This window comes from Argentina silus (assembly GCF_951799395.1).
Source record: "Argentina silus genome assembly, chromosome: 8".
Lineage (NCBI taxonomy): Eukaryota > Metazoa > Chordata > Actinopteri > Argentiniformes > Argentinidae > Argentina > Argentina silus.
In genome coordinates this window covers 12,813,273-12,839,087 of record NC_139662.1, presented here as the reverse complement: position 1 = coordinate 12,839,087, position 25,815 = coordinate 12,813,273, and the positions used below count along the sequence as shown (strand labels likewise).

General features: G+C 39.0%; 1 protein-coding gene across 3 annotated transcripts; it reads left to right on the top strand.

Moving 5' to 3' along the window:
* Positions 1-971: 971 nt before the first annotated feature.
* On the top strand, positions 972-17,328 carry foxp3b (forkhead box P3b). 3 transcript variants are annotated; one of them, XM_083674359.1, is made up of 14 exons: positions 972-998; positions 1,668-1,727; positions 8,183-8,372; positions 9,154-9,231; positions 9,871-9,985; positions 10,873-11,050; positions 11,798-11,902; positions 12,415-12,502; positions 12,626-12,700; positions 12,849-12,996; positions 13,314-13,390; positions 14,388-14,489; positions 14,713-14,834; positions 16,649-17,328. In XM_083674359.1, exons 3-14 carry the CDS (start codon positions 8,214-8,216, stop codon positions 16,704-16,706), a joined length of 1,305 nt encoding a protein of 434 aa, XP_083530485.1. In that variant the 5' UTR covers positions 972-998; positions 1,668-1,727; positions 8,183-8,213; the 3' UTR covers positions 16,707-17,328. The 3 variants fall into 3 exon arrangements, with proteins under 3 accessions (XP_083530485.1, XP_083530483.1, XP_083530484.1); XM_083674357.1 differs by having other exon boundaries at positions 10,870-11,050; XM_083674358.1 differs by having other exon boundaries at positions 982-998; positions 8,212-8,372; positions 10,870-11,050.
* Positions 17,329-25,815: the final 8,487 nt, after the last annotated feature.

Genomic DNA, 25,815 nt, shown 5'->3' with positions numbered 1-25,815 from the left:
GTGGGGTGTATGTGTGCTTGGGAAGACATGAGTCCAGCCTAATGCCCTTCTGACGTAATCTGTCTCCTCTTACCGTTTCTGTCTATCACAGTCTCAGTCCAACATCAACTTGTAAAAAAACAACCAAAAAAGATGATCAACTTATACAGTGCACATGCTTTGTTAGTTTGCATTTTCTTTACTTTTGTTGTTTTCAAACTCTGAATATATGAGGACAACATTTTAATCCTAGTAATTACAAAATAGATTTTTCATTACATTCGATAACATTTGTGCAAAATAGCTTGCTTTGTTTTGTTTACCTTGAGGTTGGTGGTGTTCAGAGAATTAAATAGCCTAAATCTAAGTTTATGATTAGCCTACCTGTCATGAATAGTGATGTATAGCCTAATGAATTAATCACTTGACACTCTGAATAGTGTTTGAAATTCTTGGAAGCAATTGTACTGTATGTTATAGGCCTCAAAAATACTTTCTAATCTATAGTTTGTGTAAGCTCGAGGTGTGTTTGCATTTTCTCATATTTGTCATAATGTATCATTACAGTGACTGACAGGCTACAATACAATTACAGCGATAATACTGTATGAATAAATTTCTGTTGTTGTGAAAGTCTTAATCTTAGTAGGCTAAAGCAGAGAGGGTAATAGAGGCGTATTTATCAGACATGTACACCCCTTCATTTGTACCGGTGTGTCTAAAACTCCTGGCCTAATTTTTCGTCTCAGAAGGTAAAGTAAGTCACTATAATATACAATATAAAATAACAGCAATATTAGGCGAATCCTAACTTGAGAACCAAATCTCTCACGGACCTCAATGTGTGATGTGTGTGAATGTCAGAGTTACGTGCATGGGTCTCAAGTTACGATTCAAAGTATCAAACATGACAACGTAATGAGGGAAACTTTCACTCCAATAGTATAAATACGGAGTGGATACTGTAAATACACATTTCACACACCCATTTCCTCTAACACAGCTTGTGGCATCTTTAGGTGAGTGTTGAACAGACAAGAGGATTATGATTTTGTATTATGTATGCCCTCTGTAATAGAATATTATATATATTATATATATTTTGATTTCATTTAATCTTTCAGCTAAGTCAATTTAGATCTATTTAGCAACATCCAAGATGATAGATCTGGCTCGAAGGACCACATACATTTACTACATACATGTTTGCACTGTGTTCCTTGTCATGATTAACACATAAGGACCTTGGGCTTAGTATTTTAGTATTAGTAAGTTTAGTATTGCACCAATAACTTTAGAATCTAACAATTTTAAAAGTGACCTCAACTTCAGAGAGCACATGATATGTTGGAAATGCTAATATACTATACTATACTATTGGTGGACATTAGCATCAATGCTGAAATGTTTTTCAAACATCAACACCTGCTTGTAAATTATTTTCTCTAAAGGTTTCCTTGCCTATAAGAAAAGGCTATGTGCTATTTAGAAATAATAGTAATCCATCTATCAAAAATATCACCACACAAACATACTTTTAATCTGATATTTTTTCAGATGGTCAGACATTAACCTGTATCTTACATTACAGTACAGTACTGTATATGTTGGTGTTAGTCTGAGCACAAAATATACTTTTAAAATGAGTTGTGGATTATAACTCCCACTTGTCTCTGGTTTTTTTTCAGCGTCTCATCCTGCTAACAACAGGAAGATAGAACACGAGCCGGAGGTTCTCTCTGTGTAAGGTAAGAAACATCTTTCCTTTTTACTACATGCCTTTTAATCTTTAGTCATGTAATAATTTACTTTCAGAGACTATATTAATTTGCAAGCACACTGTGCAACATAAGTGACACAATTTGGGTAAAATGATGTTTCCCAAACTATAGTACAGGTACCTCAAGAGGTAAACAAGACAGCTCCAGCCAGGGGTAGTTTGAGAGATTGTGGGGGAGTAGTTTGAGAGACACCTGTAATGGCGGACGTTGTATTTCACAATATTAAAAAGCCCACTTTCCTATACTTTCATTTGAGTGACTACGATGAGAGATGAGAACCATTGACACCTATAGGCATGTAGTTATAGCTAAAATGTCAATAGGCATATATTTGTCAAAGGGGAAGCCAGGGAGCTGGTTGGTCGTATTAAGGGTATACGATTAAGGAAAGTTTGGCAACTACTCCAATAGAGTGACAAACTGGTTAAAGGGTTTGAAAATACCATTCTTGACCGAATTGTACAAAGAATAAAAAACTGTAATGAGGCAGACATGTGAGTGGATTAATGAACTAAATCACGCAGACACTCATCTAGCACTGGTACAAACTGGAATCACTCTTGAGATGATATTCATTATGTTTGGGGTCGGTTTATTTGAAAACTTGAAATTAATTGAAACTCCTTTCACACATGGAAAAGATGTGTATATAATCAGATGTAAGTGGTAATTCTCCAATGTGTAAATGGATTCCATGCAATTCCCAAAATTATTTGAGTTGAAAGTAAATTGTCCCCAGAACTCAGATGCCCTGATGTTCACAATACATGATATTGATGATATTATAACTAGTCCATCACTCACTCACTCACTCACTCAATCTATCAATCAAGTAATCAATCAACAAACCAACCAACCTATCAATCAATCAATCAAGCAGATTGTATTCGCATATAGCACTCTTTACTAAAATGTTTCCTATAAAGTGCTTAACAGAGGCCTGAGCCTAAACCCTGCAAATGTGGGCATTGTGTTCATTATATCTAGATCTCAACATATGATTGTGGTGCTTACTATCCCTGCATGAACATTCAGGGTGGGGTGAAGGGTGGGGTTCACATGTCAAGACCATCGAGGCCAGACAGCTGTCCATTAAGACATGAGCTAGATTAGTAGGCAGGTTTGGCCATAAGGCTTGGCAGCAGGTAGAGGACATGTAGTGTGTGTGTGTGTGTGTGTGTGTGTGTGTGTGTGTGTGTGTGTGTGTGTGTGTGTGTGTGTGTGTGTGTGTGTGTGTGTGTGTGTGTGTGTGTGTGTGAGTGTGAGTGTGAGTGTGAGTGTGTGTGAGTGTGAGTGTGTGTGTGCGTGCATGCATGGGTGCATGTGTGTGTGTGTGTGTGTGTGTGTGTGTGTGTGTGTGTGACGGTTGGGGGACGGTAGAGGCAGTGGAGGACACAAAATAGTCTATCATGCAAAAATTTTACAAAAATAATTATTCAATTTGTACGCACTGGTATCACAAGATGTTGATACTGTATGTTGGTTCTGTGACTATGAGTGCATTTTACCACAAAAAAGCCCATTATGGAAGTAGTGCTTTTCGATACAATGTTAACAAGTATGAATCACATGGAAATTGTGTTGTTACTTTGGTCTTTCAATGACTTTTGATCTCTAACACACAGACTTTCAGGGTGGAAACAATATTATTTATAGTTGTTTCACTCATTTTAGGCAAATTATTGGATATCGCTCTGGATAAGGGCATCTGCTAAATGACTGAAATGTTAACGTCAATCTTTATATGATTCCTTTGCAGTCAAGACTAAATAGAATAGTACACTGTACACCACACAACACGCTAATCTGCAAGCTGACAAAACATTCCAAACAGACGGCCTCAAGTTACAAGGTTTTTACTCAAACCACACGGGTGGTTTAACTTTAAAGGTTATTGAAACTGCATAATAGATGAATACGGAGGTCAAAGGACACAATTCCATAGTATTGTAGTTATACAATAATAAATGTAGGTTAAATTCTATTGAAAGCAAATAGGGAGGTATTAGTCATAGCTCTAAATTATGTGTCAATGTGACATGATTCTATAGAGTGTAGGATGTGCTCATTCCAAAATTAACAAGAAGTTGGTGTTATCTCAATTGCCTTGAATTGTACGATTTGGTTTCATGATTAGTTTATTAGTCCTGTTGGAATCATGTCTATTGCTATAAGCGAAAGGCCTATAAATACTATGATATTACAGTTAATATGTTAACCAAAATGTTTTTTTCTGAATGTTGATTTTCAAATGCAATAGCTTTTAGTTAGTCTGAGCACAAATTATGCTTCTAAAAATGAATTAATTTCAACATGTTGATGATTAGATTAAATCATTGAACAAGAAGAAAACAGTGAAACTATCATTGAAGACCTTCATTCCAAAACCCAACATATCCGTTGTAATCAACCTGAAATAAAGAATCAAGATGAATGACATTGTCAAGAATATGATTATTATATCACATAACACTGCTAGTGTCCTTTCTAATATACCACAAAAAGCTTTTAAATTTATGACAGCAATAATTGACATTGGTGGATATAATGGAATAAAAACCTTTTTTTTATGTTTAAAAAATAAATAATAATTAAATAAAGAGTATTTTTTGGATGAAAGGTGAATGTGGAGTATTCCTACCCCCTACAGTATTGTAGGTCCATGAATGGCACCCACAGGTTCCTTCCAAGTGCCATCAACCGACAGATATTATAGATATGACAGGATTTGTGAGTAATAAAAACCCACAATGAGACAAAAATATCGATATGAGGCACTAAACTTTCCATACTGTAATATGGAAAATTTATGAATGAATTTGAGTAGGAAGAACACTGTATGCAATGCTGTTCGTAACATTTTGAAAATCAAACTTGAGGACGACAAGGTGAATAATAATAATTGTCCTCCATTGTGAGAGTGTTACAACTTCACAGTGTTTTCAATTGTAATCTCACTGTGGCTAGTTCAATCATCTAATCATGCACCAATAATGCGTGGTGTGATGCATGAAAGCAACCCCCCAACAATCTACATTTCTTCAAAACAATGTGACTGAAACTTCTTTTTGCATTACAACAAATGTTAGTTTTGATGGTATCTCTCTGTAGAGCAAACACAGACAGCGGGGGTTTGGTTTTGCTCATGAAATAGAGATAAAAGTGAGAACCCACAGAGAAGCGCAGTACTTTCTCTTTCGACTGAATTCCTGTTTCCTGTTCCTAGGTAGCTAGGTGAGAGCGTGCATTTTGCACACATGCACACAGTGGTCGCCTATTGCCCCGTTTGTATACTTGTTGGTAAAATGCATCTCCCCTTCCTCTCTTCCATGAAGTCATCACTGATCTGACACTGACGTATACAGTGATTTCCAGACTCATTGTGACAGTAATTATGGCTCCATACTCAAATTGGGTGTCAAATCATGACAATGTCAACTTTCATTTGAGGGTATTTTTTTTATACATATTTTTTCACCATTTCAAAATAGAGGCACTTTCTGTATTTAAGTAGTTCCCCCATTTAATGGAGTTTTAAGGATTTGGACAAAATAACTATATATTAAAGTAGTCTAAATGTTAGTATTTGCATGTAACTATATGATATTTGATATTATACTATATTTGGGTCATGTCTTCTTCAATGGTGACTGAATGGATTGAATGCATCTGGAGACATTTAATTTAGTATTATTTATGAGAGGGGTTGAAGACATCACATATTTTGCAATACACAATGTATCAGTCTTTCTTTTTTCTTTTCTTTTCTCAAAAATAAATAAGTTATGAAAAGAGTAGAGACTGATCAAATGAATAAAAATATACACATGACATGATTACAAATATGCTTCGTAGAGGCTTCTGCTTGTAGTAAACAGTAAAATGGCTAATAATGACCACAGAACAGTACAAATGAAGACACTTATTTTTGTAAGTGAACAAAGTGAGCAGAGAGGATGTTTCTGAATCCATTCTGACACTGCCATGATGATTATGAAAAGTCATGAATGAATCATGAACACTGAATGAAAAGAAACAAACAAAAACAAAACATTGGTGGTATACCTGTCAACACTAACCCTGCCTAACCCTAACCCTAACCCTGCCTAACCCTAACCCAGTTAAATGTTTTGAACTGAAACAAATAGCTGTCAGTATCCCAATAGCATGGGTTAGCACAAAACGTTGTAATGTGCTAAAGTGGTAAGAATTGGAGCACCCTTTCCCCGTTCCCTTCCTTGTTTGAGGTTTTTGAGATCCCTGTGATACTATCAGTACGATCTGTGCACTTTGCTGTCAAGGGTTGCACCTGTGCACAACCACACCATCTCACTGCCAAGACTATGTTTGAACTCCTCTCCCCGTTGTACTGTCTGATAAGGTAGCAACAGACATATTGTACAGTAGTGTCTCTGAACTGGTTGGGGTCTAAACTGACCAAAGAGCCTATATGTGTGTTGTTGTCATTGTTGTTGTTGTTGTTGTTGTTGTTGTTATTTGGTATTTGGTATTTACAGTGCTTAATCCTTATCATACTTTGTGTGTTTTAATCTGTCAGGGAGTTGTTTCGACCTGTTCTAATTAGCTTACTGTTCTATTTTGCCTCTTTGATTTAACATCTGTATGATGTTGGGACTAAGGAGAAGATCAGCTTTATGGGATCATGTAGTTTCAATGCCAGTATAAGAGGAGGAAGCAGTCAAGCTGGCTGTAAACTTTAGATTTAGATTTTGGGCGAGTGCTAAATTTGTTGTGTTTTTTAAAGAGTATGGCTTTCGCTTTATTTTGACAACAGGGACAAAGAACAAAATGTGGGTTGAACCCCTGCCAGTAGAGGAAATACAATCCCAGAGTCAGCAACCCTAGCATTTCATTGACAAACAGCCCTTTCTAAAGTCCAGTGTCATTGTATGACACAGATTTGTATACAATTGGCAGGGGGTGTTCTCAACGCTTATCCCAGCTAAACTCTTAACATTTAATTTCTGAAAAACACATCACTAAAGTTAGGCTTGCAAGATAAAATGGTAGATGGCCACACGTTACCTGGACAACATGTTTTTTTGATAATACAGATTCAATGTAAACAATAACATTCTCCTTCTGTCAGACTGTAAGGGTCAAATTGCAACCGAAGTTCGGGATGACCATAAGAAAAATACGGGATGACCATAAGAAAATACGGGATGACCATAAACTGGTCTCTTGTTAGATTAGATACAGGTGTGAAAGAGATGATCCTAATTGCAACCAAGATTCCCCCTGAGACTAGAGCACCAATTAATATACACTAGAGCACCAATTAATATAATCTCCTTATTAGATAATCTAGTTGCTACCAAACATTTGCAACCGACATGCCCCCTCCAGTGGACGATTTCACAGGCCTAACTAACCTGCTTTTCGACCAGAATAAGCATGCTTTTTATCATCGTTGGAGAAAATCATCTGTCCATTTTCGATCTTTATTTTCTTAGTAATTAGACAAATAAAAACAATATTTCAGTTCAGTTCAATTTACTTAATATTAACAACATTGAAAATGAACCCACCGTTCTCTGTTGGCCATAACTTTGGCCTAGGCCTACTTCATTGCGGTGAATTGTCCTCATGTATGGCGTTGCAGAGCAATAACCTGCATTATATCATGTAGCTGTCAATTTGTTGATTCAGTCTGATATCTGACAACCACTTCACATCATATACTTCAGCCTCAGCTGCTGAGAACACGAGGGAGAGGGGCAACACGGAGCCGAGGGAGGGAGAACTGAGAAGCGATATTCTCCGCTATTTGATGGTTAGCCTACCTGTGTGTTGTTTATTAATTCGCTTTACATTCGCCATACATGTTTGTGCACAGAATCACTGTGATACACTCCTCTCTGTGACTACTGATTGTGACAGTCACAGCATATTTTCATGTCGATGTGTGTGTGGGGGGCAAGGATTGGAGATAGGAATCATCAAAATGTTTTGAAAAGTAACTGAATTTCTGAGGTGGCAGATTTTCCTGCACCTTTAAATTCTTATCCATCTCTGAATCTTTAGCTTTGAACCTGTTGACCTTTTATGTACAATACCCTCTTGAAAATAACAGGTGCAAACTTTGCTCTGACGCTTTTGTAGATCTGAGCCTTGGTGTCAGAATGAGTAATGCTCTATGTAATATGTTAATCATGATGCATGAATGACCAACAATATTTGTTGTCATCAATCTATGACAGATGATTTTGCTGATTATACTAATAAAGGGGCTAATTGTTCATTATATCAAAATCGGCCTTTTCAGTCTGATTCTCAACCTGGTTTGAAATTAATTCCATCTTTAGGATACAATAAAGTGCTATTCTATTGTATTTATTCTATTCGATAACAAATGAATCCTGCAGATTTGCAATTGTTTACGTTGTCTACATTTGCAGACAGAGAGCTGTACATTCCCCCTCTGTAGAGATGCCACAGACTGAGAGCGAGAAGTTGAAGAGTGGGCGGCCGAGTGGTGGGCGACAGCCAAGCCTGCCAGTGCCAGGTGAACGTCGAGCAGGGCCCGGCCAACCACATCCCAGTGATCCAGCCTCACTTCAGCCCTCCGCTTGGGCCTCTGGAACCCAGGTGCACATGCTCTATATTGTTTTCACACTTGTGTGCTGACCTGAACCGTACTGTGCCGGCTCAGATATTTTCCTTGCACATTGCATTTTCTGTTACTCATTGGCTTTCTAAAAGTAAACTGAACTAGCCTTACAACATTTGCGACAAGCTATAACGTGTAGAGAAAGTAGGCTGAACCTATATTGTGTACTCACTGAGAAGAGGCATGACTGTGTGAAAATCCTAATACATATTTGTTCTCTTCTCGTGGTTCACTTGAAACTAGGAGCAAGGTTATTTAGGACCAAGTATGCACAAGACCAATTGGCACCTGTTATTCAGAAGAGGGAGTGATAGATCAAATGAAGAGAGGGGGAGATGGTATATACCCATTGATTCTCAAAGAATATCATTTAATAAATTAATTTACATGCCTAATGAGCTCAGTACAGCTGTCTTAACTTATCATAACCCCAAATATAAGGTTGTTTGTAAACAAAAAAAGCCAAAACAATGTATAGATAATATATATATTTAAAACTATAATTTCAATATCATGGGCTGTTAGTCCTTGCATCCAGAGATTTGTCTATGCAGATGGTCAGATGTCTCCCGCCCCATCTCTGTCAGTGTAAAGGCAATTTCATGCTTATAGCTGTAGTTTTCTTTTAGTTTAAAATTACATCCACATTTTGCACCGGTGCAATGCAAACACTTCTCAATCTCTTTATTTTCATTATTCTAAATAGTTTTTTGTTTTTGTTTTATTCCAATGAGATAAATGATATTTCATAATTCACAGATGACCTTTCCACTAACAATTGGCCCTGGAGGTCCACGGATGACATCATCCCATCTCCAAAGCATACTTCTACAGCAGGTATGATAATGCATGTCATATACCATCTTTCAGAGATCTATCCTGACCAGTGATGCAGGGGAGGCTGGGGGAGGTAGAAATTGGAGGACAGGCTCATTGTAATGCATGGAATCTAATGATATTCCCCTTCTGAGATGTACACGTTGTATTTTCACCCCAGTTAAATTCTTTCCGACAAGAATACAGTACAAAGCATTGCTCTGAGCACCCTCTGCTGGTGAAATGGTATTAATGTGGAATTACTGTTTGGCAATTGGAAGTGAATCAGTCATCAACAACTCTTAAATGGGAGCCAGCCAATGTTTCACTCCATTGATGATGACAACTATTACCCAAGTACAGTGGACACAGCAGAATTGCAGGAGTAATCTGGGGATTAAATGCTGTACAGGGGATGATGCATGCTTCTGTAGAGCACTTTATTCAACTTGGTTTCCTTTTTAAAACAAAAAATCTATCCTCACTCAAACCAAGAAGTTCCCATTGGCACATTGAATCTGGCCATGAAGGCAGGTATAGCTAACCCTAAAAAAAAAAAAGAAAACACAATGAGACTCATCTAGAACACACTTTAATGTAGTGAAATATGCAGTGTTTGAGTGTGTGAGCCCCTGTTGTGTTGTGAACCTCTCCCCTCAGTGTCACGGGAATGAGGAGGAGGTGAGGCAGCTCCTGCAGCTGAGACAGCATAGACCCTCTGTCCTGCGGCAGGGGGGCCGCGCCCAGGCTGCCCCCCTACAGCCACCACCCCAGGGTATGCCTCCTCTCTGACTGACCCCTACACTCCTCTCTGACTGACCCCAACACTCTTCTCTGACTCACCCCAACACTCTTCTCTGACTCACCCCAACACTCCTCTCTGACTGACCCCAACACTCCTCTCTGACTGACCCCAACACTCCTCTCTGACTGACCCCAACACTCCTCTCTGACTGACCCCAACACTCCTCTCTGACTGACCCCAACACTCCTCTCTGACTGACCCCAACACTCCTCTCTGACTGACCCTCTTACACTCACACATTCACAACTAGCAGATCGCATGCTGTTAAAACAAAGTGTTTCTTGCAACTAGCTTGTAACCAAGGATAATGTAATAACACTGGATAATGTCAAAATGGGTCATAATTAATAACTTTTGCGTTTGAAATGTAATGTAATATAGCTGGATAATTAAATAGCTTGCCGGATGACGTAATAAACCTGTTTAACGGATAACATAACCGTTTTTAATACATTAAAAATGCAAAAGGTATTATATATGACAAGTTATGACGTCATCCAATTATCTGCTCTTAATGATCACAGATGATTTACTATTTCATTATCATTAAGATTAGATTCACACTTCAAATCTTTAAAGTATTGTAAAGCATCCCTGAATTGACTGGAATATATAGATGTATTCTGTTTAATACAAATCATAATTTGAGTAGCCATGTTGTACACATCTCTCTCTCTCTCTCTCTCTCTCTCTCTCTCTCTCTCTCTCTCTCTCTCTCTGACAAAACACTTCACCATCTATAAATACATAAGTGGCTTTTAATGCACTCCTACATAGTGAGTGTTTCTTCATAACACCATTTTGTTATTACTTCACCTTGTTTAAATCGGCGTTGCCATCATCAACCACTCTAGCAGAGACAGCGTCAGCTCAGACCATCCATCTGTGCAAGGTAGAGGTGGAGGTGGACACAGGGAGCCATAGGCAATCCTCTCCCCCGCACTCTGGCCCATCTCCCAGGCACTCTCATCACTCCTCTCCCTCTAGGAGAACCAGTCCTACACAAAGCAACATCACTGCCAGGCATCATGATGGGTGAGTGAGTCCATTACATAAGAAATGAGGGTGAGGGCTACTGCATTATGGTGTATGTACGCTGTAACATACCCTGTTTACCCATGATCAAATAAAATCATCCGATGGTTTTGGGTAATGTGTTCCAGCTCCTCTCACTGCCAGATGACTCCAGGTTTCAGAATTAGACTTGTGTATGTATGTATGACTGACTGACTGACCACATTATCCTACTAAGCTAAAGCCTAGCTCTGGGAGTTGAGTCCTTAGATCTCAGAAAAATTTAGATTAGATATTACTTGATTATTCCCTGCAAGGAAATAGACATAAGACACACATACAACAACAGACATCCCCTGCTGCTGTCTTGGACCAGGGGTCAGTTCCCCGAAAGCTTCGTAGCTAAGGTAGTACTTTATCACTTCTGAAAATCCAGGCCCACTACTCTCCTAGACCAGCTGAAGTTCTTCATTTAACACATTTTGCTCCTTCACACACAGGAGATTGACCTGCAAACATTGATTTGACAATTTTACTCTCTCAAGGCTTTGCGGTAAGATTGTCGGGATAAATTAAGTACTACTTAAGCCACTAAGCTTTCGGGAAACTGACACCAGTTCTCTTCACCGTACCACCTCTGCTACATGTTGGTAGAGTTGTGTAAAAATAATTTGCATAAACATTGAGCTAAAAAGCTGAGCTAAAAGCCTAGGCATTGATTGTCACTGATTCTCCCTCTGAGGTTGACCTCCTGCCCTCCCTCTGCAGCCTAGCTCTTCTGACCCCTGGTGGCTCCAGTGCTCTATTTCTGAACGGACATTGCCGTTGGCCAGGCTGTGATTCAGTATTTGAGGAATTTCCCAATTTTTTGAAGTAAGTCACAATTTCCTAGGCCTGGTAATGTTAATGAGAAATGGCTCCTGATACGGAACGTCACTGGAGACACCCAAAAAAAACTGACATGAAAACGGTCATATTTGTCAAACTTGATCCTACCGTAATACAATTAACTAGTGTTCATTATTTCACTTTCCCCATAATCCCAGAAATGGAGACAGTGTGAAAAACGATGCACGTTATTTAAAAACACAGCGACTCATCACGTTAGCCACATTATTTGTACCAGTACACGTCTTGAATATCAAATAAAAATATTTTATCACTCTCAAAAAATAGCTAAAATAGCTTTATTTACTAGTCTCATATGGAGCTTCCAATACAAACTTGCTATATTTATCTCCAGACAGCATCATGGTATTCTTTGATTATGATGCAATCAGCGTATTCAATCAGCGTATAAGTGAATATTTAATTGGTCAATGGACATTGGCAAGTGTAATGCATCACAAAGTAAATACTGTTGATATCCTGTCTCATATCTCCAGGCACCTCCATGCTGACCATGGTCATGGAGACAAAAGCACAGCACAGTGGAGGGTACAACAGGACATGGTGCAGTATATGGAGAACCAGGTTGGTCCATGTACTGTAGTTCTAAAAACACAATAACAGGGAGGTTCTATAGCTCCAACTGATGTAATACTGACAAGTTGGCCACTAATGATGACCAATTAACTTGAATGAATTCACTTTTAGCTGACTCTGGAAAAACAGAAGCTCTTCGCAATGCAACTCCATCTGCACCTATCTGAACTCAAATATCCCGACTTGGTAGGTTTTGTCCAACCCTCTCTGTTAAGTGAAACTGCTATGCACTTCAAAAAAGTTACATTTGAATCAAGTTCCTTTGTCGGGTAATGCCCTCCAATGACACTACAGTGTTAATGTGGCCACAACAAGGCCGTCATCTCCATCCCAGAGAGCAGGTTCAGACTGGACCCACAGCCTGGCACTCGTCATGCCCCAGGCCCAAGCACCAGATGGAGTGTCACGCACTGTCACTAAACAGTCAGAGGAGCTGGCACAGCACGAGTACTGGCCCACTGGCCCTGCCCACCTACTGCCAGGTAACACCTGCCCCCCCGCCCACACCCCCCCCCCCCACCACCACCACCACACCCCCCACGCTGCTCTTTCCTCCACCACACTCCTCTACAAAACATTCACATAGCGCAACACCGGCCAGCCATGAAGGCTGATTCACATTGGTTCCCATTGATTTGCTCAGTAGCCTGTGACATGTTCTCCATTAAACACTTGAACAAACACTTTTCCGCATTCCTCAAAGGGTTTGCTTGTTTTTGTTTGGTGGTGTTGCCTTTTCATACCTTTAAATCTGATCCCAACTCAAGAACGGCCTTGTTTTGCTTTGGCTGGCCCGCAGATCTGGTACCGAGTATGGAGTGTTACAAATACAACAACATCAGGCCTCCCTACACCTACGCCTGCCTGATAAGATGGGTGAGATTTTGGATTTCAGAGAAGTGTCACAGTGCAAGAACGCGTCTGTGATGATGTGTGATGTGATCCACTTATACTGGGTTACAAATAGATAGCACTCGGGATAATCTCTGACTTGATACTAGTGTATGTTGAGGTTTTTTGTGTTGAAAGTTCTATTCAATTTCCTGTCTTAACAACACTGAACATTGTCACAGATTGATAAGAATAATTCATAGAGACAATAGGGCTTTTCACACTGCAGTTTCTTAGCCTAGAGCTATCCTTAGCCCAGGGTTAAGACTGGCCCAAGGCCAGCTTACCTTCGATTCACACATGTATTTGGTAACCCTGGGTTTACTGTTAACCCTAGGCTAACGATTCACACTTGTGCACCAAAGCCCTGGGTTAACTGAATTGACCATAGCAACATGCGACCATTCTAGCCATGCAAGTTGGCTAGCTAACTAGCTTGCTAGTGCGTTGTCGGCACCGAAACCAACAAATTATAGACAAAAGGAAACTATATACTATACTGGGCGAAATAAGGGAAAAGGAGGCATAACATGTACTGGATATTTAAGTTTTATCTTGTATCTTGTAACAACTAGTCAACTGTTTGCTAGCAGCTAACCATGATTAGCTCCATAGAAAATGCCTTGGTAATGGTCCAACTGTGTGATTGCATTGCAGGTAATCCTGACCCTGTTTCACACAGGCTAGTTTTGGCACTGTGCTTGGGAGATTTCTGGGGTTAACCCCGAAAAGTCGGTGCTAACCGTGCTCCAGAGCAGGGTCAGCTGGCCCTGGGCTAAAGTCAGAGCTAGCCCACTTAAGAAAGTGCAAGTGTGAACAGTTGCTTAGCCCCAGGCTACAAGCTCTCTTAGCCTAGGGCCTTAGCCTAAGTGCAGTGTGAAAAGGCCTAATGGTAAAATATTGCTTGCGATAACATACATAGAATATTTGAATCAAGCTAATGTGCTAATGGCCCATTGCCTTATTTCCACTGTGTCTACAGGCTATCCTGGAGGCTCCTGACAAGCAGCGTACTCTGAATGAGATTTATAACTGGTTCACCACTATGTTCTTCTACTTCCGGCACAACACGGCCACATGGAAGGTTTGGATTCTCTGTGGATCATGTTAGGGACCAAGAGTGTTTCAGACCACATAACTTGACCAGTACAAACCACAGGCCCCAGTTATAGCCTATGAGCCTAGAGTTTTACCTGGTTAGTATACATGGTCAGGAATAGCTCCAGCTCTGCCCATGTTACAATTGAGTCATGAGTCACAAATGACTTCTAGAATCCTAATGCATGCTTTATTCCATTTGCCCACAGAACGCTGTCCGCCATAACCTTAGCCTCCACAAGTGTTTTGTGAGAGTGGAGGGAGGCAAGGGGGCAGTCTGGACAGTGGATGAAACAGAATATCAAAGGAGAAAAGGACAAAAGTACCATAGGTACAGTACATTCTCTTAAATATTCTCTTAAATCCAGGTTGTAACTCCTTATAAACCACCTGTGTACTGTGTCACATCTTCATCTTGTGTGAAGTATGCTGTGAATGGATTCACCAAGCCCTTTTGGGTTGTTATTGCTCAATTTTTGGGAAATAATTCCAAGCTTTACAATCAATGGGAAATTCTTATCAGCGCTAGCATTCCTTAAGCTGATGAGGAAAAACTAAAAGATGTTCCCTTTTTAGACCTAGATGTTTTGTTTACTCACCATACATTGGTTAGCTACAGTAATTAAATATTTTCTTTGATTTGGCTAGCTTGGCAGCTAGTTTCCGTTGCCTCCACTGCTACCAGCAATAACATAAGCTGACACCTATGGTAATGCTAGTAGGAAACTAACTTCCATTGTTGAGATTTTTTCTGTACATTTCGAGGGGATAGAGAGCCACCACTTTTATTTTTGGTACCAGAAGTGCATGTCTGTCCTCTCTGTTCCTTATTAGCTGGATTTCCAACCTGTATTGTAAGAGATCAAATCACGCTCCCGGGCCAATAACATGTTGTGATCTTAACCAGTGTCAGTCAAGCCTGACAATATGTGTGATATAAATGTACAACAAAAAAGATTTCCCTTAAGGCCGCATCACTCCGCTTCTGAGTCTCCGCACGCACTACACGCTTGTTCGTCATGACCCTCTCTCCAACATGCTTAATCATCGCCAAAATATTAAGTTGTAATCAGCTGCATACATCTAGCAATCAGCTGCATACAGTACATCCAGCTGTACATGAGTGAAGGCCCAGGACACAGACTTCTGTTTCCCATTTATTCTGGATAGACTGATAACAGTGGATATGTCGAACGACAGGTGTGAAACAGCGACGACTAGCGGCTGAAACTGAGGTGGCGCTCAACACTCATAAAATTACGAATATAACTCAACACTGTGTTGTATTGCTGTGTTTGTCAAACAGTCACATCTTTGTATTTAATTGAAATCATTGATGATACAAAGCCTCGATGGAGCATCTCCTGGATAAATTACTAAATGTATCGTACTAGGGGGGTAACAAATATACGTAAAAATGCGTAACAAATGGGAATCCATAAGACCACACCCCTCACAGGTACAGGGTCTTGCCATTGACACCCATCAAAAATACCCCAAACTTATCCTCACTGTTCTATTAAACCTGGCACTAATGTTGTTTCATCATTAGTCTGCTATGTTGTTTTACTTGTCACTAAGAACATATTTTAATAAAATCATTGTACACTGTCGACAACCACTACAGATGCAGTAAATATGACCTAACATGCTAACAGCCATTACGATAGACTGGTAGCATTACTAGCCTGCTAGCATCCACTGGTTGATGTTGAAGTAACTTCTTAGTGTGATGCAGTTGATTGGCGAAGGTCATACATAAATATATCAAGCACAAAATGTATACGGCAATGAAAATCCTGTTACAATTTTAAAATGTATTTTATAAACATCTGTTGCTAATGCGTGATTTCAGGCTACTTTGACCAGGTAGCGAGGGAAGTGTCCCAAGGCTTTTCCCCAATCTTAATTTAAATCCCTGGATTTTCGACTAAGTATCCGGATCAAAATTAATATACAGCTTGTGCATTCCAAAACGTGTTCATGAGTAATAAGCTTGAAGATAAGCTTCCTTACGTTAAAATCCTTTAGAAATGCTACAAATACTTGAGCAATTACTGGCATACAAGTAGTACATATGTTAAGGTGGTCGTGTAAAAGTGGACCTCTCATAGAAGATGAAACTAATATATTTGTATTTTTCAGGGATCATCCCATGAGATGGCTGACACCCTACTCGTTCTTTCGTCCAGGGGAACCTTGAACACACTCACCCCTTCAGTGATGGAAAAACTAAAGTGTTAAAAATTGTTTAAAGCCACAGTCTGTAATATTCCCAGATATCTCAACTAATGAAATATACCCCTGAATTTGGAAGAGTGTGTCTTACAAATATCTTAATGAGATTAGTACAACTGGTTTATCTGAAATACCAAGGACCTATTATACTATATTGTTTATGTTTTTATTGTCAAAGGAGACATGGTAAACAAAACAATGTGTAGTCTCAAATCATGTTTTTAAAAAAAATGATGCTGGCCTTGTGGAATGTCATTCCATGAGCATGGCAGTATGTCACAGAAGTCATGTGCTTTTCAAATGTATTTATGTTTTGGTGCTTTATGTTTTGGTGCATGACCCATTCTTTAAAGGAATGCACCAAAACATAATGTGGCTTGAAATATGGACATTGTGGTTGGCATGTGTACTGAAGATATTGAAATGATGTCCAATTTGAAATGATGTCCAGCAGAGGGTGATGTATCATAGCACAAGACTATATTTCACCTGTGATTCAAAACCTAAGATGATTATACAAAGAACTGTGCATTGGTGGAATGGTTGTGGCTATGTTGTAGTCTTTGAAAGAATAAAAGTCCAATAAAATACGCAACCATTTAGTTTTCTTGTTCTGGCTTTATATTGTAGCATGCACCCTCACATTTGACAAAGCAGCATAATTATTTTTTTCAAGAAACACTTGGGGCTCCATTTGCAGCCGGTGCAAAATGGATGCAGGTCCAAATGCATATTGGCAATTTGTGTTGGCTTTTTGCACTAAGTGACGTCACAAAAAGGCTATCCCTGAACTCTCTCTCCTGTTTACTATTAAATAGTTTTCAATTAATCAACTAGACAGCATAAGCAGCACCAGAAGTGTCTTTGATTTTGCCAAAATAGGAGATGCTCTCCTTGGCAGAGCAGAACCGATGAAAAACGTTCATATCCAGCTTGTTTTTGTGTCCATTTCAGGCTATATTGTAATGATAGCCAATGCTGCAGGACAATCTTGAACTGCAAAAATTGTGATGAAAAATTGGCCCACTCTTCATGGGGTACACAGATAGAATAGTTGTGGTTGTATATTCAATTCTAAAGATAGTAGAAAGGGGGAGGGGTGTTAGAATTGTATTAAAGTGTAATCAATATAACATGCTGAAATGGGTTTGAAATGTGACCATTGAAACAACAACCTCAGAGATGGACATGATTTCAACAGCCAATTGATGTCGAAATGTTTGCTGGGAGGTGCTAACCCAAATTCACTCAGTTAGGGTGACTGTAGGCCTAGTTTAATCACAAGACCGACACTCATGTTGTGGAGTATAATTCTTGCCATTCTTGGTCCTGCCCTATTAACCAATAACCACTACATGTTGGTACATAGTTGTGGTTTCAGATGGCCAAATGTACACAAAACAAATAGTCAAGTAAAATGAATAGCGTGAAGTGCCTATCTAAAAGGCCACATTTTGCCCTGTTTTGTATCATGGATTATAATTGCTGCACAGGTCATCTGATAGGGGTAGCCTATTTCAGCACCATGGCGATTAGATTTCCCCTTTGACTATTGAAGCTATCAAGCTTTAGGTGAATTTTGTTGGAATATTTGCATGATTCATAAATTAGTGAAAATCAGAGGATACAAGTTGTTTACATCAACAATCCATATTTCATTGTCTAAATCGCTGTATAGATTTATGGGCTCCCTGCCTTATAATATTGTATTTAATGTTGTTTTACTTCAGACGGGGAGCTATATCAGAGCGGAGCCACCCAATTACAACAAACCTAATGTTATTACCATTTTCATTCAGTTTAATAAAACGACGTGTCCTGACTGAACCTTATAGTAATTGTTTCCAAACTGTTGGAGTATAGAACTAAAAGAAGACAAGATGCTTCCTCTGTCCAATACTTATGGAGGGCACTGAGGATTCAAATATGAGCTACCCACAGAATGCATTTCACATTATTCTCCAAAGAGAGGTAGAGAATATATCTAATGTGATGTAAAAAGCCCTGCCTAGCAGCCTTGTTATTTCATCTGCAAGCAACCTTCAGCTCCCTGGTGAGTATCAGTCAGAAGGTGAAGTATAAATAAAACCCATTTTCCTCACTCTCCCGCGGGGCCTTGTTTTGTCTGATGCTGCGAGCAAAATGCACAATATATTCCTCAATGTATTCCTCAATGCTCCCACATGCCTCTGTTTACCTCAGGGCCTTAAGACATCTTTTGTTTGTGGTATTGAGGAGGATGTTTTCATTGCCGTTGAACTTGAGGTGCTCTTTCCCACAAACAGACAAAAGAGTGGGGACTGTGTTGTAGAGATGACTCGAACGATATAACGAACGATTCTTCTGTCTGTCCGTCTGTCCGTCTGTCTGTCCATCTGTCTGAGTCTACAGTATCTGTTAGTCTTTCTATTAAAGGTAGCCCAATAGAATAGGGATATGCTACAGGTCCTACCAGGAGGTTGTACAAGACTGATGCCCTAAAACATTGATGGTATGAAGCACCTACATGTATTATGCATGCATTTAAAGTGCCTTGTGTTGCATCTCTTGTACATTATAACACTTGCTACAAAGCAATCATAATAACTCCAGGCTAATTATAACCTAATGTTAGTGTTAACATTGATTCTTACCATCAAGTCACTGACATGTAACATTTTATCTAGATTATACAGTATAGTCACTAAATGGATAATATTTCCTAATTCACTTACACAATTCAGTCTGCAGGTGCAACTATATGAACTGGTCTTTGGATTCCCTGTAGGGATAACCATATCAACTATTTCAGAAGGACAAAAGCTCTTTTTCATGTCTGCCTGGTTAAGGATACAGTATGTCTCCTTGCTCGGGGCACACCCTAGACTGGACCAGCTCAATTACAGTGGCTTGTCATTTAATCTAGAGCATTTCCTCCTGTTAGCCGAAAACTGTACAGTGTTCATCCCTCTCCACATCCTCTCATATCTCGAAATCTACGCTACCCGCAGGCAGGTGCTTATTACCTGCAGCGCAGCGTTCTACTTCCTCCCTAGACGCTAGCCATCAAAACAGGTGGTGCTTGCCGCCACAAACCCCTGGATGTTTTATGTTCTTCAGCATTTACAATTACACAAACAGACTTCCAATGCAGTGGAAAAAATCGAAAGGTATTTCCTTTTGGTATGTCCTGGCTTTCCCTCTCATTTATAGTTAGGGAAAGCATACTCTTTCAAAGTACAGTTGTGTGGAAAGTGAGGAGAGTTTGAACTAATCATAGTGTTTTACCATGTGTGCAAATAAGCACTCATAGCAGTGCACGTGTTCAACTTAATGTAAGGGAAAACTGAGTCAGTCCAGTTATAAATGTTATAAGAAGTAAATGTTAACTACTTAATAAACACTCGCAATAAACACTCCAGATCAAGTGAGTCAAATAGGAATCAACTCCAAAAAATGTCTGTCCTTGGGTTTTTATAAATGTGCTTAAATGTCTTTGTTGTATGTGTTGGCAGTTAATGCATGTATCTGTATGTACGGCACAGTATGCAATTTCTGAATGGAAAATCACTGTAAATTGTGTCTGTAATACTATCTGAGGTAGGTGTTTTTGCACTTGCATTTGCTTCTTTTCTGTTTCCCCAGACAGAAAAAAAGCACCATATTTCGTTACAAGTCAATAAAATGTCTGCTTCTTATCTCCCACTGACAGTCTAACATCCACAATCATGCCATTTCTCAGAGAGATGGCCTCTGGCCAGGTATTTTTGACAGGATGAGACGGAGATAAAATATTGTAGAGATGACACTTTTCAAAACCAAAATTTCAGGGCAGAGCCATAAATCGTAACTAGCAAAGACCTGTTCAAGGCAATCATATATCTAACAAACTGTAATATATTATATTGACATATTTACACATAATTCAGATACAGGTAGCTACAGTACATATGATAAATATTTCCTGATATTTCATAATACACAATAGACAAGTATGTTTGTGAATAAACCAGTGCTATACCTTTTAGATGTAACATAAACTGGTTCTGTTTTGCACTTCTTTCAAAGCTTCTTCGCCCTTTCTCATATTGTTTTGTGTTGGATTATAGGGTCAAAGGGCACTCTTAAGGTCAGACAAGCTTGTCTAAATTTTCAAGCCCTTTACAAGCCCTGCCCAAGAGCCTAAAGGGAGACATTTGAAGGCAATATTTGAAAGTAATTAATAACAGGGTCCATTATTGATTATAATTAACATAATTGTTGCATGAAAATAGTATCAAGAATAATGTTAACAGGTGAAAAACTACACTCAACAGGCAAATCCTTTCTCCCGCTCGATAGCACTATTGTGTGGTAGTGTGGTAGCACTTTCTATGAGGCACACACATATAATGCCTTAAAAGTGCATTTATAATGCCTTATGATGCACATTATGTGGATTATAACACCTACTATATGATCTAGTAGTTACACAATCTTTTCAGTTCACTGCAATATCTGGCGTGGCGTCTTAAACGTTAAAGGTACAGTATGCACGGTTTTGCTTTGCTGCCCTTTGTGGCCACACAGGAAATTGAACACGTAAATATGTGCATATCCTGTGTATATCCTTCTAAACAACCAACAAGTAATATCATAAAAGTTAGTGTTTCACCTCAACACCATATTTTGAATTGCGATCATTTCCCACATGGTAATAAAACGTGTAATCAAACAGCCTTGATAAATTATGTAAAACAGCTATTTTAGCTCCTTTCAGTATTTTGTGGCTGTGCAGGGAACTCCCCAAAATACATACATGTATGCATTAATAAAGCAAATGCTCAAAAAACTCTTTACCTTGTTTCACATATGCTAAAACCCTACTGCCCCCCTTGTAACACACTTGTTTTGCCCATGCAAACCTTAAGTAAATCCCCTGATAAACTAGAATGGATTCATCCCTGATACTCCTGATGATTGCACCACCCTATACACATACATAAAAAGAAATCAAGAACAATAGTATTGTTAGTCCTCCTGTGAGAGATTCCTTTGCAGTTCTGCCAACCCCTTTGTCTTTGAAAGAGTAAAAAGCTCTGAAGAGATGAACATGAACAACAAGAGAACTGGTTTCCATTTCACTGGATGGGGTAGTCCCTCCGGAGGGCATGACAAGCTACTGATACTGTCTGACAGCCGAGGACTTTCCACAACTTTGATGCTCTGACATTTGAGGGAAGCTGCCTGAGGGAAGACAGATGATAACTTGCATGGCTTCACCCATTTTTCTGTCTCCTGCTCGCGGGTCTCTACAAAGATAATTGCTCAGAGCGTGATTGAAGTCCCCAGCAAGGTGTAAACACATTAACACACAGCAGTTGAACACAGCAGTCAAAAGAGAGACTCAAATGTAACAAGTTTAACTATGTGTTGTAGGTAAAGTTGTATAGTCTATATATATAGATATAGATATAGATATACAGTATATGTTTTTATATATGGAACTACAGATCAACTTATTCAAGGATCTGAGGGACTCGGAAACTATACATATTTTGAAACTGAATCTGGCTTTTTATTAGATTGGTTTATTTTGTTTGGTTTATTCCTTATTCTCTTACTTTCGTTTCTATGGCTGATTTTTATTTTGTTAATTTCTCTTTTGTTTCTAATCTTGTTCTTAAATGTATTGATCTCTTGGCTTTTTACTGTGTATGTCTGTAAAGCATACTGAATGACATTGTGTATATGAATTGTGCTGTATAAATAACATTTGACTTGACTTGACTTAACAAAGAGAGACACACACCCACACCCACACACTGTGATTATAGTGAAGAGTGGAATGGTGCATATCTGGATAATTTGCCTAATTCCTTAGATAAGACAGAGTTACGCTGGGTAACATCTACAAAATGTAACTTACGTTTTCTCTCAATGAAAAGATTTTTCGAGATGTTTCTAGGGATGTGTTTGTTATTATAACTGCATGGAGTAATCAAGATGAATTATTGTTATTTGAGTATCTTATCTTAGAGAGCTACAGTATCAGTGGTCCCCAGTATCTTGGAGTTGCCTCTATGCCAAACTAAAAGAGCATAAATCATCGGTGAGTTGAAGCATCACCACAAGCATAGTTCCCTGCACTTACAGTATGTTATGAAGTGATAGATCATGATCATAGATCATTTTACTGGACAGATATCCCACTCCCTCTTTGGAGCCAGAGTAACATCAGTAGCTTCTCCTCTCTTAAAGTACCAATAAGCCTTGGAGGAATTTCACTCAAATACTACCTGCTGTCTCATTTGCCTCTTATTAAAAATTTTTTTATAGCCATCTCATTGCATAAACACCGTCTTTTGTTGTACTCTATTCTTGTCAACTGAATGGACCCTGTTGGTGAAAACATTTATGAACACAGCATGGGAGCCCATCACAGTGGGTGCATAGTTAATTCATTCAGCAGCACATTATAGTTAGTGCCAATTAGGATTTGTGCCACACGAAGCACAGCTAGTCTTTTTTGTTTTGATGTAAGAAATATTTTTACATAATTTATGCTTGATGTAGCTCAGAGGTTAGGTGGCTTCAAGGTAGAACACCTGTTTCACACAAACCAATGTTTTCCGTCTTGTTGGATTTGCAACACATGGTTATGGTTATTCAGTAAGGCAGGGTTTACATGTTATCCTAGTATTGAATGCTGATTTAGTTGCATGTTGGTACATAAAAACATGTATCTCCTTTCCTCGCAGGGGTAATCTAACTCAGGAAGTATATGCAAGTCCTGTGGAAGCCCACAACAACAGGGTGTGTGTCATTTCCACATTACATATTCACTAATCAGGAGACATTTGAGCGCTTTTTGCCACAGCTCAGTAGACTCAGCGTCGTAGGCCTTAATCTGAGTATTGAGGCAGCTAATTATCACAGAGTTGAGCACCCACACAAAGGACATGATAATGTAATAACACTGGATAATGTAATACATTGTCACAATTATACTTTTTCATCAATAATGCAAAAAATCAGATTATGTAATATACAGCTAGACAATGCAATAGAAATGTTGAACAGATAACGTAATAACCTTTTCCAGATAATGTAATAACATATTATATTATCTGGTGTTTTTGATCAATAATTTTTGATAAATAATGTTTTAATATCAACAGATAAACACAGCAAAAAGGTGCGACAGTCCCGAACTTCAACATGATGAGTCGATTGCAGCCAACTGAGGTGAGATGCCGCTTAGCTGCGTGCTTACATTTGATTAATTCATCGAGGGAGGCAGGAGATCGCGGGGAGAACAATGAGTGATGACCATCACCTGCGTGCGAAATAAAACTTTTTTGTGCACATTTTGCTGGGGATCAGCTGGTTTGGTATACATTCAAATGTAAGTTTGCTTTGATCCCAGACTGTGGGAAAATCATTTCTGAGGTTATGTACCTACACCCCAAAGAATACCCCCGCCTAGCTGAACACCCGTCTAGCTGAAGTTGATGGCTTGTTTGACTTCCAAATCCAAAATCCAAAATCAGGCTAGGCTAGGGAACAGGTGGGGGCAGTGTTTCTGTGCAATCTCAAATTGGACAATGAAGTGCAATTCTGACTGCAGGGCTTGAAATCCTCAATAAAATATCTTATGAATTCTCTTAGAATAATCATGACATAACACAACCATCAACTGAACATATACAGTTCTCTGTGTAAGTAATGGGACAGTGAAGTTTTGCCTTAAGTCTCCTCTTCAGCAAATTAAATGCATGTTCAATAGGATTTAAATTTGGAGATTGACTTGGCCAGTCAACAACTTTCCACTCTTTAGTCTCTTTAGCCTCCCTAGTTGCTATGGCAGTATGTTTTGGGTCATTGTCCTGCTGTATGATGAAGTGCCATCCAATGAATTTGGAGACACTTGCTTGCACTTCAGCTGATGAGATGTTTCTGTAGACTTCAGAATTCATCCTGCTGTTGCCATCAGCAGTTACATCATCAATGAAGACAAGTGAGCCAGTTTCAGTGGAAGCCAGTTCCTTCCTTTTTCCACACTATACTCTTGCCATCACTCTGGTTGTTAATCTTTGTCTCATCTGTCCATAAGACCTTAGCAAACCTTAACCTGGCCACCCAGTTTTCATGGCTAACTAGTGGTTTGCACCTTGCAGTGTAGCCTCTGTAATTCTTTTTTCTTAATCATGGTGAGCATTCTTCAGTCATCCACTGTAGAAGTCTTCCTTGGCCTGTTTGCGATTTCTGAGCTCACCAGTGCTTTCTTTCATTTGATGTTCCAAACTGTTGATTGGTAGGTTTAAGGTTTTGGCTATGTTTCTGATAGATTTTCACTGATATTTCAGCCTCATAATGCCTTCCCTGACTTTCACTGACTCCAAAGACAAACGCAAAGCCTAGAATAAATACTAGACATTGACAAACACCTGTCAATCCAATTGTCCCATTACTTTTGAGTAACCTGAAATAAAGGGACTATGCATAAAAAGTAAATATTGTGTTGTAATCTCTGAATGGTGAAACCAATATGTACACATATACCATCAAATAAAAGCTTAGAATCTCTACTTTAACCTCACAGTATGTTCAAATCCAAACCTTTGGCGTGAAGAAAACATGCCTCACTGTCCCATTACTTACGCAGGGCACTATTACTAGTACTACACTATTACTAGTACTACCAGTATGTGCAATCAATAGATCTCTCAAATACCATGATGATATATAACATATACCACAGTCTAGACATCGCACCATATAGGGCTTTTACTGGTGTCAAGAAAACATTCATGATTGGCCATGAAAAGTGCCTCCCGCGATGAAGGCACTTGCTGCTTCATGCAGTCTGTGTGAAGTAAGGGATCTACAAGATCCAAGCCTTAGAAACAAGGCTAGGTTAAGCCACCTTGCTAGAGAAGCAGCTATGTTATGTCCTATAACCCAAAATCAGACAAAATATAATTCTATTGCAAAACCATGCATATACTAGGTGAAATCCTAATTAAGGATCAAATCAAATCAAATCAAATCAAAGTTTATTTATCAACTGCACAATATACAGGAATGCAATGAAATTAAGGCAAGCTAGCTCC

Coding starts and splice junctions, on each gene's coding strand:
- foxp3b (XM_083674357.1), top strand. CDS start 8,214: ATGCCACAGACTGAGAGCGAGAAGTTGAAGAGTGGGCGGCCGAGTGGT. Junction 11,051..11,797: donor ACTGCCAGGCATCATGATGG/GTGAGTGAGTCC, acceptor CTCCCTCTGCAG/CCTAGCTCTTCTGACCCCTG. Junction 14,490..14,712: donor ACAACACGGCCACATGGAAG/GTTTGGATTCTC, acceptor ATTTGCCCACAG/AACGCTGTCCGCCATAACCT.